Source organism: Lonchura striata, chromosome 7 (assembly GCF_050655825.1).
Source record: "Lonchura striata isolate lonStrDom1 chromosome 7, ASM5065582v1, whole genome shotgun sequence".
In the NCBI taxonomy this organism is placed as follows: Eukaryota; Metazoa; Chordata; class Aves; order Passeriformes; family Estrildidae; genus Lonchura; species Lonchura striata.
In genome coordinates, this window is record NC_140709.1 from 22,906,792 (window position 1) to 22,922,172 (window position 15,381).

General features: G+C 36.4%; 1 protein-coding gene across 10 annotated transcripts in view; it reads left to right on the forward strand.

Moving 5' to 3' along the window:
• The window catches only part of OSBPL6 (oxysterol binding protein like 6), a 95,523-nt gene that overhangs the window by 28,218 nt on the left and 51,924 nt on the right, over nucleotides 1-15,381 (forward strand). For all 10 annotated transcript variants that reach the window (XM_021552443.4, XM_021552440.3, XM_021552445.3 and 7 more), the window contains one exon: nucleotides 12,519-12,756. In XM_021552443.4, coding sequence (XP_021408118.1) covers nucleotides 12,655-12,756 — 102 coding nt within the window. In that variant the 5' untranslated portion in view covers nucleotides 12,519-12,654. The remainder of the gene's footprint in view (nucleotides 1-12,518; nucleotides 12,757-15,381) is intronic.

Below are 15,381 nucleotides of genomic sequence, written 5' to 3' on the forward strand. Positions count from 1 at the left end.
TGTGGGTGAGCCCTCTCAGCAGTCCTGGTTAACGTCCTGTTTTCTGCACTGGAGCAGCAATTCTGTTGACTGCTAGGTTTTGCATCCCTCTCTTGCTGTGCCCTGAGTGCAGCTGAGTCACTGCCTTTGGCCAGATGCTGGATTTGCTTCTTGGCTGTTCCTTTCAGTTGTGTTTGCAGTGACGTTAATGCACATCAGCCAGCGAAATGCTGAGTGGTGCCTTCACCGCTGAACCTCACTTTTGGCTGCTCATATTTGATTAGCAGCTGGCTAACTCTGGGCTTGCTCAGGAAAAGAAGGAAGCAATTCCTTTTATTTCCCCAGTACTATTCATTTGCTTTCTCTTTCACCTTAAAATAAACTTAAAATAAAGAGGGTTTTTCACCCTCCAAGTTCTGTGGCATGTATGAGAGCTTGCTGCAGGTTTTGCATTCAGTCTACCTCACTGATACTCTGAGAAGCTCTCCAAAAGGCACCTCTCCAATGATATTTATTACTACAAAAGTAAAATATGAAACTCTGACATTCACAGATGGAAGAACAATGAATTATTTTATGTGTCGTAACATTTTAAAAAAGCTTTAAATTCACTTTGTATAATCAAATGGCTTAAAAAACCTATTTCATTCATACCAATGTAGGTAGAATGAAAAATATCTAAGTACCTGGTAAATATGGCATGATTTGAAAAGTTATTATATTGGGTTAATGAACTGCTAAATCAAAGTTTTAAACATTTGGAGCTGAATAAAAGATATTGTACCTGAGTGGTATTTTAAATTAAGAATGTGTGCAAAATTTTGATATCAACAACCATGAATGTTGATAACATTAGGCAATAGTTATTGGCTGACAACATCAGTGAATTGGATGCAAACCTGAAACGTGATTTGTCAAAAACTGAATTTGTTTTTTACTAGTGAAACTGAAGAATTATTCTAAGTCTCTTTAAAGTCATAGTGAGATTAGGCATTTAGGAATTCTCTCTTGCAATCAGTTTGGGAAGTTTGCATTTGGACATGAAAGAAAATGTATTAGTTCCTAGTAAATATTGTGGTAAAGCATGTCGAAGTGTTATAAAGCGTTGGCAGGCACTTGTCATTTAGGGTTTGAGTGCAACTGTTACATTGGAGCATTAATGAGGACTTTGAAAGAATTCATTGCAACCTGCAAACTCTGTATCTTCTGTAGCTGGCCTGGCTCCATGCTAAAATTACACTCCTTAAAATGCTTTTGTGAAGTACAGCTGACTCAGAGTAAGTGCTGATGTTGCTGGTATAACTCAATACAAACTATTTTGCAAAGAAAATTACAAATAGTTTGTGATAAAGTGATAGTGTACCACAGGTTTAGTTATGTTAAAATAAGTCATCTTTTGCTTGCTGTTATACCATTCATTTTTTGTTTGGATGAAGAAAAACTTCTTCATATCTCAGACCTAGAGAGAGGAAAGACTGGTTATTGCAAAGTGGCAGGGTGCAGTCAAATGGTCCTTAAATCCTAATTTTAGATTCCCTTTGTTTATTTTTTTTTCTTGTGGTTAGAATCTGTAGTCATGGTCTCTCCCAAGAAGAGCAAGTTTTTGCAAATGCAGAAAATGTTTAAAATTTTTTCGAAAGAATTTTTTGCTGCTAAATGAGCTTCTAGGCTCATGCAATAATGATCATCCATCACTTACTGAAGTGTTAAAAGGCAGGTTGTGTTTAGACAAGTGGAACAGGGCTTTCCGCTGGGCATTACTAACCCTGGTGCTTTGTATAAGCCACCAACATGTATGTGTCCTGTCCCAAATTCTGGGGAAGTGTAAGTAGAGTAAGGCTCAGAGAGAATAGTAGTGTTTGATATTAGGAGAGAAGGATGGTTGTTTGCCAGTTGGCATGTTTGCTAATTTATGCATGTGTAACTGTTAATTGTGGCCAAAGATTTTTGTACTTTTTGTCCAATATCCTGTTGAAGCACACCATGTTTGCTACTGTGTCCATGATGATTAATTAAAGATGATTAATCGTCATGTTGATGTCTAGATTGTATAAACAAGGACTGCTCTGGGAATTAGGGGAGGTACCATTGGGCTCAACCAAGCTTTCACTCCTCCTCTTAATTTGCTTAATACAAGCCTTTCTGCATGCACATCTGACTATAAAATATTTTTCAATTCTTCAGTTATGCCAATTCTTCTCTAAACTCCATCAATCTTTTAGAAACCTGAGAAAACTGAAGTTAGGTGACTGAAGTGTTGCAAAAACATTGTATTTGTGCACTAGCAAATTTTGCATTTGTAGAGAGCTCTTCTGTGTAGTAGGCAAAAGTTTGACAAAGACTCTTGACTAAGACTTGAGTTTAGACATATTTAAGGGAGAAATAATTTGCACATTCTTAATAATGCAGGAAAGTTAATTTTTGCAAGAATTTTTTGGATTTGTGGTCTGTTTACAGCACTGAAAGCTTTTGCACTGGAATTATTTGCTATGTTATATGGTTTATTTCAAACAGGAGCTAAGCTGGAAAATTCCTTTGGTCTTTTTTATGTTATGTGACTCCAATATTCTATTCTGGTTTTATAATCTGTGTATGTACAAAAATCAATACATATTAGCAGTCATTTTCTGGCTTTAATATTTTTGGGAAATCAATGACTGATGAAAAACATGCAGCTTTTCAATGATGAAAATATTCTAGAACTACTCAGATATTTCCTTCTGTGCCAGGTGCCTTAGGGCATTGCTGTCCTCATATTAGATCATGCTTTGTGCACAGGCAAAGGCAATTCAGTGTGGTGTAATTTCAGCTGAAATTATTAGCAGTGTTAGAAGTAGAGAGTTTCTTCTATGAAAAATACATGTTACTTTCGAGTACACTGCGGTTTTGGTCAGTGAAGTTGAATGTTGATTCATTAATATTCCAAAGGTTGGAAGAATTAAGCATATCTAGCAATTAATGTGTGCTGGATTTAGTATGAGGATAGGAAATCTTATGTGTTTCCCTCATGGAAGAGAGTCAAGGAATAACCAACTGGGCATTAGCAGAAAAGGGATTTTTTTTTTTTTTTTTTTTGGTTGTTGTTGTTGTGGGGTTTTTTTTGGTCACTGATTCACTCTGTCAAGAAACTACTTTAGAGCAGCTGCCTGGTTTTATTTTCAGTTTAATTTCAGTCAACGTCTTAAACTTTGCAGGAACTTCAAAAGTGATTATTCCATCTCAGGCTCTTTTCAGCCATGTCTGTGATTCCTAATGTATTTTTCAAGTGCTCAAGACATTTTTGATTTTTTTTTTTGCCATGAGCAGTAATTGTCTATTTTTCTTTTCTGACTTTCTAATGAAAAGATCTCTGAGTGAAGTGCAGCTAAACTTGTATAGTAATGAGATAGAACAAATTACTTTATAATGTGCTCCTGGTCTTCCATGGAAAGTTAGGTTTTAAATGTATGTCAGTAAGAAACACAAATATTAACAGTGATCAGAATCTATCTTTCTCAACACTTGAAGAACATGTAACATTGTTCCATACAAAATATCAGACTTAATAATTGCCTAGTGACAGATGAAGATAAAATTGGAAAACCTTAAGTGGAAAATAATTGGGCTGTACCAGAGGTAGAACTAAGAAAAAAATAATTCCTTTTATTGTATCCCTTTTTCTGTGTTGCTTTGTTTTCTTGGTTGGTTTCAGTTGCAGGAGAGAGACTGCATTACAGTCTAACCTGAACTCTTGCTATGGAATGGGTCATGGAATGAATTTCTTGTTCCAAATCAGCAGTGGTGACTGAGCTTTGAATGCATTAAAAAAAACCCCAGACCTTGAAAATTCTGGTCTGAATCTGAAAATGTCTTCTCATACCTCTACACAAATACCCATTGTAATCCATAGTGTATTTTATCAGTATTACTTATCTTCACTATTATAAATCTGTGCTTTTTTTCTAACTGGCATATACTTATCTCCCTTTTCCCCTTCTTAGATTTTGCTATACCTTTGAGAGGAATTCTAACAATAAGTTCCTTCCCCCCATATAGTGGGCCATAGATTGTCATCCAGTGACACTTCAATCTTCTATTTGACAAACTAAATAGATTGACCTCTATAAATCTTTTATTAGTAGTGATGTTTTTCAATCTTGTGGTCATGCTTATGGTTCTCTCTTGAACCTATTTGTGAATGTCTTTGAAATGCTGACAGCAGAACTGGATGCAGTGATTTAGTAGCAGTCACAGAGGCAATAGAGCCTCCCTATTCCTTCTCAATATTTCCCAGATTACCTATTAGCCATTAGCTATATTATCCTGTGCAGCTGTGATCTCCTTATTATTTGTCAAGCTAATTACTTCTAGGAATAAAACTGCATTTTTGATCCTGGATGTGACCTTCCCTGTTGCACCCCAAAAATCGTGGTTGGTGAAGCTCTGATTAATATGCTGGTTTTGTGTCTCTCTGTTTTCTCCACGACCTGATCAAAATCCATCAATTCTAGCCTTTTATTTGTTCCCATAAAAATATTGCATTTATATTGAGACAGCACTGATTGTTTTTTTTTTTTACATCCTTCCTACAAATGTTTGTTGATAATGTTCAAAATCAGTAAAATATGAAGCTCTTAATTTGCTGTGAATCAAAATTTTACTTGGTAGTTTTGAAACATAGAGCTAAAATGTAATGTTTTTATGGTAGTGGAAATAAAACATGCAGAGAAGCAAGAGATAACTTAATAAATGAAGGGCAGTAAAATGAAACCAGACAACATGAATTTCAAGGGTCACAAGAAACTTTCAGCCTCCTATGCTCTCAAAGATTAATACAATTTTTGTGAAAATATGTTATAGCTTTTGGAAGGGAAATTAGTTTCTTTGCTTCTCTCAGTTGAGATTTTATTAAAAAGCTGCTAAAGTGTCTTGAGGGTACTAATCTATTTTTCTTTTGTTCAAGTTGCTGAGTGAAAAAAAGAAAAAAAAAGTAAAATAAGGAAAAAAAGGGGTTCTGATTTTTAGTTTTCAAGAGGGTTTTTCCAATGGAAAAAACAAAAGCAGGATGCATGAAAATTCTTTAAAGCACTTCCTTTTGATTAAAATTTTTGGCTTTTTTTTTTCTTTAATTGAGAAATTCTCTGAGAAACACTGGATGGAAAGGGAATATTCCCCATCAATATTTTCAGTTTTAAACAACGGATGTTATAGCATATACTGCATTCTTTTTCTTCAGTTTTTTATTTTTTCATATGGCCTAGATTTAGGTTAGGATCATCCTAGAAAGGATGATAACATCCATCAGTTAGTTTTTCCTGTTTAATGTTTAACTGGCATAGATTGCACGTTTGTGTTTATATGTTTGTGAAGATGTGTAGCACCGAACCCTCTGCTCTCAGCAGTCTGTTCCAAATGCCTGTGCCAGAGGCCGAGAATGCTGACTCTGATTTATGCAAAACATTTCCGTGCCATGCAGATCAATAGTCCTCCATTGCTGTAACAGCCTGAGGAACATGGAACAACAAAGATTTCCTCATGAAAATCCTGGGACCACATCAGCTGCTGAGGCACTCCTCAGAGACTGCAAATGGGTTGAGGGTTTATTTTGAAATTAAAATCATCTAATACTGCCATTAATTTGAAATCATCTAAACTGGAGGTTTGGACATACTGGGACTCCACTAATTGCTATGAATGCTTCAGGGCCTCTGAAGGGCAGGAAACCCTGCTTAATCGTCTAGGCAAGCAGAAAATAGAAAAGACAGATGTTGTGCCGTCCTCCTCTTGTCTGAATCTGATTATCTGTTTTTTGACCTCATCCATCTATTTGATGAAATCTGTCACACTTGTGTGAGATACAGAGATACATGCCCATGCAAGTGATTTTCTTAATATTGTTATAGCCTTTATATTATTGAGACATGCTTGGACTAGCCACTCAGGGAATAACTCAGAGTTAAAGAAATTATACCAAGTGTTGGGGCACTCAACATTCTGTTAAGGATGACATGAAATAAGAGTATCTCAAAATTGGTTGGTACAGCAGTCTCCTGTGCAATATGCTTTGGATGATGTAGGATTACATACAGAAGTAGACCTTAAAAGCTAAAAACCTTCCAGATGCTTATTTCCAAGCCTGTAGCATTGCATGGGGTTAAAGGCTTTTAGACATGATCTAAAAACATGATCTGTTTTCCAACCTAAATGATTCTGTGATCATGGAGACTGCAAATTGTGCTAAGTGCAGCAGTTTGGTCTGTGTCGGAGCACCTTTCCAGGGTAGCACTGCATTGTGACTAATTTCCTAGCTAACAGGCAGGATCTAGAGCCTCTTGAATAAGGGATAAACAATGATTTATGGCAGTATTTAGGCACTGTATGCATTGCTGTATATAATATCAGACTGAGATTTTGCATATGGCAATGTTGTTATGAATGCCTGAGAATAGACATGTATATTTATTATCCAAACCTTCAGTAGGCAGCTCATAAGAATACTTGAAAAGAGCAATGGTAATACAGTCATTTGATTCTAATATCTTCTACCTTAAAAATAATTAAGTACTGTCTAGATTTCCCATTTTTCCTGTAGCACCTAATTTATTCCAATTTACAAATATTGGACCTCAAAATAAATCATGAGTGGCTCCCTTAGATCAAGTGTTGTTTTGCTGTCTTTTAATCAGTGATTTAAAATTCACTGCTCAGAGGTCTGCAAACAAAAAATGAATTTATGAAAACCTTTTCTTAAAAAGTTAATACTTTGCTAAAGTAATGTGGCTGATTCTCAAATAGTGTCTGTAAAGGGATTGGTTCTCTTGTCTGTTAAAAAAGAAAAACAACAAACTGCTTATTTCTTACAAGTGGTCTATTAAATCATCAAATCATTGCTACTGCATTGAGAATTTTGTTTCCATTATATTTTTGTGTTAGCAACATTCATGTACTGTAACAAAAGCTGGTTATGATTTTCGTGCATGGAAGGTCAGCAGTGAAGAGGGAAAGAGGCAGTTGCATATTGCTCATTATATGAGAACAAAGGTTGGCCTTCAGTGAGTGCTCCAATGTTGAATGACTGTGTTACACAGCACCACAGAAAACTTCCTCCTTCCCAAGTGAAAAGCAGCCCGTGATCAGTTTGAATGTTTTCCTTGAATGAATGTCAGTGACTGTTGCATACTTTTGTTTCATTTATGTCTAAAGGCTGATCTCTGTGCTCTAAATTGTCTTCTCAAATTACTCCAATACCACAGGAGAGATTAAACACTGAAGTATTCTGGGCACTCCTGCAGAAAAGACTCAGAGTGAGAAGCAACATAACATTAATCACAGAAGTCTGTTACTTGAGTCCAGACTTCATTTTGAGTTACTGATTGAAAACTTTAATTTATCTTTTATATGACATGCATTTATTCATAACTCTGGATTTATACAATTTATGTATCTGTACTTTTTCATCATTTCTGCTAATAGCTTTTTTGCAAACCTGCAGTTGATGCAGTTGCCCAGGCTTGGTGGGACACTTTTAGATTATGGGACAGGACAGAGATTTCCTATTCAGTGTCAGTGGACTTGCCATACAGCAATGGCTTATTAAAGCATGATAGCCAAATATTCCTACCTTTAATTTGCTTATATTCAATTCCACATGCTGCTTTTCTGCTTGGTGTCACCCAATTATTTTTTGCAGTTTATACAGCTTGTGTTTCCGAGTCTTTGCCCAGTTTACTTCCTCACGCAGTGTCTTGTGTCACTCAAAATTTTTTTTTTTCTCCCCAGTAAAAATAACCTCTCTCCATTTCATTACTCCCCCTCTCTGTTTTGTTTTTTAAATTTTAGCAAGTAGCAAAAAAATTAATCAATTTTAAAATGAAATTTCAAATAACGACAATCTGTGTAGCCTCAAATACAATGTACTTTATTCATTGAAGAAAATGAGGAGTAATGAATTTTTAAACAGATATTCAGTGTCTCCTTCAGTATTTTGACACTACTGAGCAGTTCAATATACAAAATTCCAAGAAATACTTTTAAAAGATGAACATCAAGCATTGTAACCCAAGACAAAAGGCGATGAGAAATCACTAAGTAGGTCTCAGCTCTTCCTTTTCTTTCAAGCTATTTAGTAGTATTAATATAAAAATAATCACACTCTACAGCTCAGTAGTGGATTGGTCATTTATTTTAGTGTATTTGAAATAATTTTGTTTCATATGATAGACAGCAGGACTTCAGGGAAAGCAAAATTTCTCTAGTGTAAAAATTAGTGGTTTCTGATATGAAAACTGAAATGTCATTTTCCTTTGTTTATTTAGACAGAAAAAGACAGTAACCCTTTGAAGACAGAAAAGAAATGAATAATGAAGGTTTTTTTTGATCTGTTTAGTGTTTGATTTAGGACACCAGAGGGTGTGGAGGGTAAGTCTCAAACTACACCATTAATGAACTGAGAATAAATTAGATAAAAATAACTGTATAGGAAAAAAATATTCAGATCTTAGTTGAAGTAGAGAAAGGATGAAGAATGGGGAATCTGTAGCTTTTAGCCCCCCAGGCCCAGATAAGTTTTAACAATTGAGATCCAGCCAAAAACTTTGAGAAAACCATATCTTGACTTCAATTTTAGCTTAAGAAATAAATATAGTAGGGATAAAGTGCAAGAAAGTGGTGGAATAGCTGTTAGTTATAGAAGAGATATTAAATTCTAGATATTTAAGAAACTATAAATGATTACTTAACTGTACAATAAAGAACCTCTAGTATAGTAAATAATTACTTTTTGTCATTTCTATATGGTAATTTTGCATTCCTTTATGAATAGAATTAGGTAGAGGTGTTTGTCTCATCTGGAGTATGTTAAAATCATGGCACAGTGCATTTTTCCTTATGCATCAGAGTTAAAAGGTCTCGCTGCATGTTTTGCTCATGAGACTTGCCCTCTGCATGACTTTGGGCATATTACTTTTCTCTATACATCACCTCACATAAAAAAACAAGTAAAAAACTTAAAAAACAATGTACTGCAGAACCAGTAGATAATTATACTTTAAATTCAAAATAGTTGAGATGCCAACAAAAAGAGTTGAGGACAAAACTCCCAACCAGGCCATTGAAACTTCTGAATGGCCAAAATATCTCTGCAGTGTCTGCTTTTTGCATTCTAGGCTGTATGTCTCGTGTGCTAGAAGTAATGAATGAATCCCCTGCCTTGGAACTCTTGGCAAAGCAAATTTCAAGCAGGTCAATGCCCTGTCACATTTTCTGGGCTGAATCCACTCGTGGTCCTGAACTGACAGGGGTTCTGAGCAGCTCGTGGGTGATTTAATTGGTGTTTGCAAAATGCAGCCTACAAGTTGATATTACTTGGATATACAGCAATTAATAACCAACAGCCAATGCTGTTACCCTTGCCTATGTCATAATTTTTTTTCAGATTGATTTCCGATGAAATTGATTAAAGTACTTCCATGTAGAGGATATATTTGCTGTGAAGTAAAGAGATAATAAAATTTGCCTTATACTTGTCAGGAAACAGTATCAGAACAAATGCATGATTACCAGGAGGTCATCCCCACTCATCCAAAACCCATCATCATAGTTTTTGGATGTGTTTTTAGATTTTCTGTTACTCTCTAGAAACATACTGCCATGGTATATAACTTGATTCTGTTCCCATTGGAATCAGTAGCAAAATTGCCAGTGACTGATGGAAAAAGCCTGTTAAAAATGTTTCAAAAGCATCATTTTCATTTTGGTAAGTTCAATTTGTTGGCCAAAAATTAGATTTCTAATTGTTTGCTTCAATCATAGTTACAGAGAGACTGGCGTCTCTTTGTGTCAATTCTGCTAGATTTATTCCTTCTAACATGCTCTAAAAAAGATCTATTGCTCAAATTTAAGCAAAAATTGGAAGATAGACCCTCAGCAATATAGAAAGAATCAAAATTCAGTGTTCAAGAACAATAAGAAAGAGCTCTCTTCTAACTCTTATTAATTTGCATAATTTTTTTTGCTGCTCTTACAAGTCATGTTTTCCCAAATATTCCAGTTGTCTTTTTTTTTTGACTTTTAACCCTGATCTGCACTGTTAATTAATCAGGAATTTCTATGTATAAGTAATAGTGGTTTAGTATTGAAGCTATTTTTGCTGTGAAACAGGGCAAGAAGAAATGTTTGCTTATTTTCTTTTCTTTGTGAAGGGGGTGGTTTAGTATTTTTGGCATTTTTTGTTTTGTTGTGGTCACAAGTCAGGGTGGTTTGAACAAGTTGCTGGTTAGGTTCAGCTCTTAGTGCTTGGAGAGCACAACAGAACCATTGTGGGGCTTGGCTCAGGTGTAAGCCACTACTTTTATTTAATACCTTTCAAAAGAAAAAGTCCATACTTGACAGAATCCCAAACTTGGCAGCTATTTACAGAAAAGCTTTTCTTGTGTACTCCTTGTTAGCATTGTGGTTGCTTTTACAACAGCATCTACTGCTACCAAGTGCCTTCAGAACACACTTGAAGTGCCAGACCATTGTCCTCTCTGCTATTAATAAATATAAACTTTTCCACTTGAGTCAACTTGAGTGAAGATCAGATGTTTTAAAAAGGGCTTGATTTTTGTTTGCCCGAAGGCTACTCTGCTAAAAAAAATTCCGTGACCTCACAGCTGAAAGTGACTGCAGATTTCCTGTTAAATAACTCAAGTGTTCTGCACAGCTCTGTGAACTAGGATTGTATTTTTGTTCTGATTTTTGTAATTTCATTTTTGATTTAAATGAAATAGACCTTGAGATATCCCTGTTGTTACACCTCCTTGACTAAAATTTCCCTGATGCATTTGTAGGATATGAAAATGCTGTTAAACTAGACCAGCAGTCCCCTGGTATGTTAGGATAAAAGGAAAAGCCTTTCTTTGGGTTCGTCTTCATTAGGTTTTCTCTCTGAAGTTCTGAAACAAATGTGCTGTGCAGCTTGTTTCTTTCTTCCTGCAACCTCTAGTCTTGTAGCTGGCTTTGGCAGCTCCAGCATAACCAATCTTGTTAGGCTTCTTCTGGCAGGAACTTGTCATCCTGAAAAGAATACAGAATTTGCCAAGATTCAGAGAATCTTGTTAAGAGAATGTGGGCAGCTTTTGCTGTTGGAACAGCCATGTCCTCCCACTCACTGGGATGCAGTGTGGCCTCTGTGGGTAATATGTGGGTTTGTAATTCTATGGGAGTCTCCTTAATGGAGATTGAAGCTCATTCATAAATATGGATGATACTCATACTGCAAAAGTACTTGTAACTAATAAACTGAAGTCATTCCACTCTCCCTTAGTACAGCAAGCAGAAAAGGTTTTGAATAATCACAGATCTTGGCTCCAGCAGGTGCATTTTTCTTAGGGTGCAGTATTCAGAAGCTGGTGGCACTATGTAAATAATTATTTAGCTGCTTCTGTGTGAGTATCTGGGCTCAGGATGATATTCTTCCATGGTTATCTCTGGAGAAACTCGGGAGAAGCTAGAATTTTGTCTTCAGTATCGAATAATTTCTTGAGTGTGCATTCATGTCTGAGAGTTAATGTATGTTTGTCCTGATTTGATTTAACATGATCCAGGACAGCACCTTTCTCCACACCATCTGCAGCTAGCTGTGCTGTGCTGACCCTTGGTGTGCTGTCAGCACAGTGAATGTGGAAGGGCACTATTTCAAAATTAGGAGGGCAGTGGAGAAGATATGTCATCTGCCTGAAGCTAACATCTCATTCAGGGAACAATTCTATCCAAGGTTAATGGAAGATCAGACTCTGTATCAGTCAGCTGAAGCAGGATCAGAGTGATCTGTTAAACATGGAGAAGTGTGGCTCCATTCCTGAACCGTCATGGTGTACTTGCAGCATTTGATAGGGTTTGACAGGTAGTGTTTGACTGTTTATTGACACAAATATCCTCTGTGCTGCTCTAAGTATCTGTTTTCTATTTTTGGGTGGAAATTAAAGGTTTGGGTGGAGAGTAGTGAGAGAAATTCCCTGCTGTTTGTAAAGCAGCAGCGTACCTAGCAGTGGCTGAGGAAACAAAAGGGAAGGCACCTTCACGGGGGTGGGTGAGCCCTGGCCAGCAGCCCCCAGCCAGGCACTCCCCCTGCCTCACTGAAGCCTTTGATACTGCAGCTGAGGGCACCACCTTTGAGAGAGGCACCTGCTTTTTAAAATCCTTGCAGAGTTCTTGACCTAACTGCAGGATTTTTACAAGGTACTGTTTATAATGGGGTGTTCAGTGATATCTGTGCTATAGGGAAGGGAAAGCCTGAGGAGTTACTTGATAATGTCATCATGTTATCAAAGGTTTTTAAACTTTGCCTGAGAATTGCTGTAAATTACTTAAGCCTTTCCTTAGGGTTTTTAAAAATAATACCACTTCAATCTTCTGTGAGAATGCAGAACAATGCATTTGTATTTGTCCTGGGTAGCTGTTGGGAGTAAAAGACTGGGAGATGTGTTGGATTAAATAGTCAACAGATTTCTTTGCTGCAGAGCTACTTTGGAGTGAGGGTATGTTCATTCACTCTTTCTCCCACATTTTTCTTTATTAAGGTGGAGTTTAGCTGAGACTGACTTCCTCTTTGGCTGTCCATAAACTGTGAAACAGAAGGATGCAGAAGACTATCCCCTGCATTTTTGTCCATGAGTGATAAGAGCACAAGATCATTAATACAAGTTTGCTGCAAAGATGAGTTCAGAGGAGAAGAGTGTATCTCCAGCTCACAAAACATCTACTCCATCACATAGAAGTGCCTCCTCCTCATCATCGTCTCAGAGAGACAGGAGGCAGGTAAGGAAATACTCTGGTTGTTGGTAGCATCTGGTGGGATGATAGATTTATTCCTGTAATGTGGCTGTTCTTGTTAGCTCTAGATTTGCTTGCTTACAGCATTGGATGATAGCACTAGAGACAAAAATTGTTGATTTTTTGAATTTACTTTTTTCACTTCCTAAAGTGGCTTGAAAAAGATTTAGAAGCAACATGGTCACGATGTACAGCAGTGGAACAGGAAGTATATAATCTCATGGACAAGTAGGAAACATGCTCTGGAGTCTCTTGGGAAGTGGTTTCTTTGGCAGCGTGAGCCCACAGTTGCTTAAAGTAGTTTTGTGTCATCTGTGAATATCTCTTTTTGTAAATCCAACAACAGAGATAGATTATTGTTTTAGAAAGTGGTAATTCAATTTAAACACCATATTGTTCATCCTTTCTGTAAGCACCTAATGTTTTAAATATTATTTGTTTCACTACAAATTAACACTGATGTACTACCTCATAGAGTACTAGTCCAGTTATGTTAGACTTCCATTTGTAAGAGACTCTTGTTTGTGTGGATGTAATTCTCCAGGATCTCTTTGAGATGAAGCCTGTATTGATTCCCCTCAAGACAACTTGACCTTTCCTGTGGGGCTTTTTTGAGGGCTGGGTGTACAGTGCGGCCATAATATTGGTGGGGGCACTTCAGAAAATATCAGAGCTCTCTACTAGATTTCAGATAAGTTCTTACACATATATTTTACAAATACAAAGGTTGATACAGAAAAATTGGTTTAGAACAGAAACGTATTTTAAAAAAACTGTGATCTATGGCAAAGAGGCAAATAATTAAAAAAATCAAATAAAAATAATTGGCTTAGGAATATTTTCCCAGCTTGTACGGCAGCTCTGATACTATTTTCTCAGCTGCTGCTGAGGAAGTTTCTTCCCCTGCCTCTTAAGAAAATTTTGAAACCCAAGAGTTTTTAATGAAAACTGTAAAATTTACTATTTTGAATGTAAATAGTCTCACCACAAGATACTTTTTAAATGTTTAAATCAGGAGAAGAATTCTGATGTATGCTCAATAACAGGCAGGAAATGTGTATGGAATTTTTTAATAATTTCCATTGCTTAAGTAGGTCCAAAAAGTATTTTCTCACAGGTGATAAATATTTTCCCTTTTACTGTGTACAGGACTTTGGATAGCTGTAGTTAGTTAATTAAATCTTGGTTAGGATATAACCTTTTAAGTTTTCATTAGCTCCATCTGGAGCAAGAATTTTGATATCATTTGTTTAAAGCATCTGTGTATTTTATCTCCTACATTTAAGCCTGAAGAAGGTAAACGCAAAACTTGCAGGAGCTGCTGGTCTCAGCTAAGAGCATATTCTCTGAATTTTCTTTGTAATTAATTTGACACAACCATGCAACTAGGAATAAAAACAAAACAAAACAAAAACAAACCAAAAACCTCCTGGGAATACATTTTACCATTAATCTAATGGCTACCACATCTGTTACCCTAGCAACGGTACAGAGCAAGGTATACCTATCATCAGAATGGAATGGATGCTTAACTTTAAGTCCATATTTGATCATGGAAACGTGAAGCATGATTTTAAAATAACGCTATAAAGGTTGATGGTGTGATGCATCCAGAGGCTCCCATAGAGGGTGATGATGATGCTTAATGAGTACTTAGGCATGTAAATGTGGGCTGTAAGGGCTACTCCAAGGTGTTTGTTCTTTTGCCTCAGTTCTTTCAGTGTTAAAGCAGGAGAATGAATGGGTGAGCAATTTCTTCTGCAGAGAGAAACGGAGCTGCAGCATGCAATGCAGCATGAACTGCAGTGGTGCTGTATCCAGGCAAAGGAGCATGCACACTTCCTCTCTGCATGTAGATGCAGTAAAACATCCATTTCATCCTACAATCCACTGTAGCAACTGTATTTTTAATTTTTTCCTTGCTTGTAGTATTATTTTTATATGTTTTTGTTTTCATTGGCTTTTGTTCAAACACAAAGATAGCTGTGGGTAGGGGATTTTGGTTCAGGGGCTGTTGGATTTTACTTTGAAAAGGCTTTAAAATTCTGTCTTGCTGCCTCCTTGGACTCTTCAGAGCAGCTAGTGGAAAGCACCCTTCCTAAATTTGTAATATGAATGAATATGAAAAGTGATGTGACTGGATGAAGTGCCAATGTAGCTTTTATTGTCATATGTGAGGATAACACTGGATATTTCTAGATGGTTAATGATTGAAACCTTCTCATCATATTATTCTTGTCAAAGTCATACCAGCAATTATGGAACAGTTTCCCTATAAATTATGGTACAGGAGGCTGAATGAGTGTGAACATGACTATGATAAATCATTTTAGGGAGAGTGGAAAATGTCATGCTGTATATATTGCTGGCATTTTAATGTATCTTTTTTATTTGTACAATATACATCACATAAGAGAATTAGCAGTCAGCAAAAGCTTTGACATTGCCAATTTGCAGGCTCCATGACTAATAGATAAATTAATAGACTAATGAAACCAACAATAACTAAAAAACTGCTTTCAGATTTTTCTTATTCATTTTCATTAAAGTGTGTTTAATTTGATTAGACAGTAGAAGGCCCAGAAAGAACCTGTTTTGTTTAACCCCTGA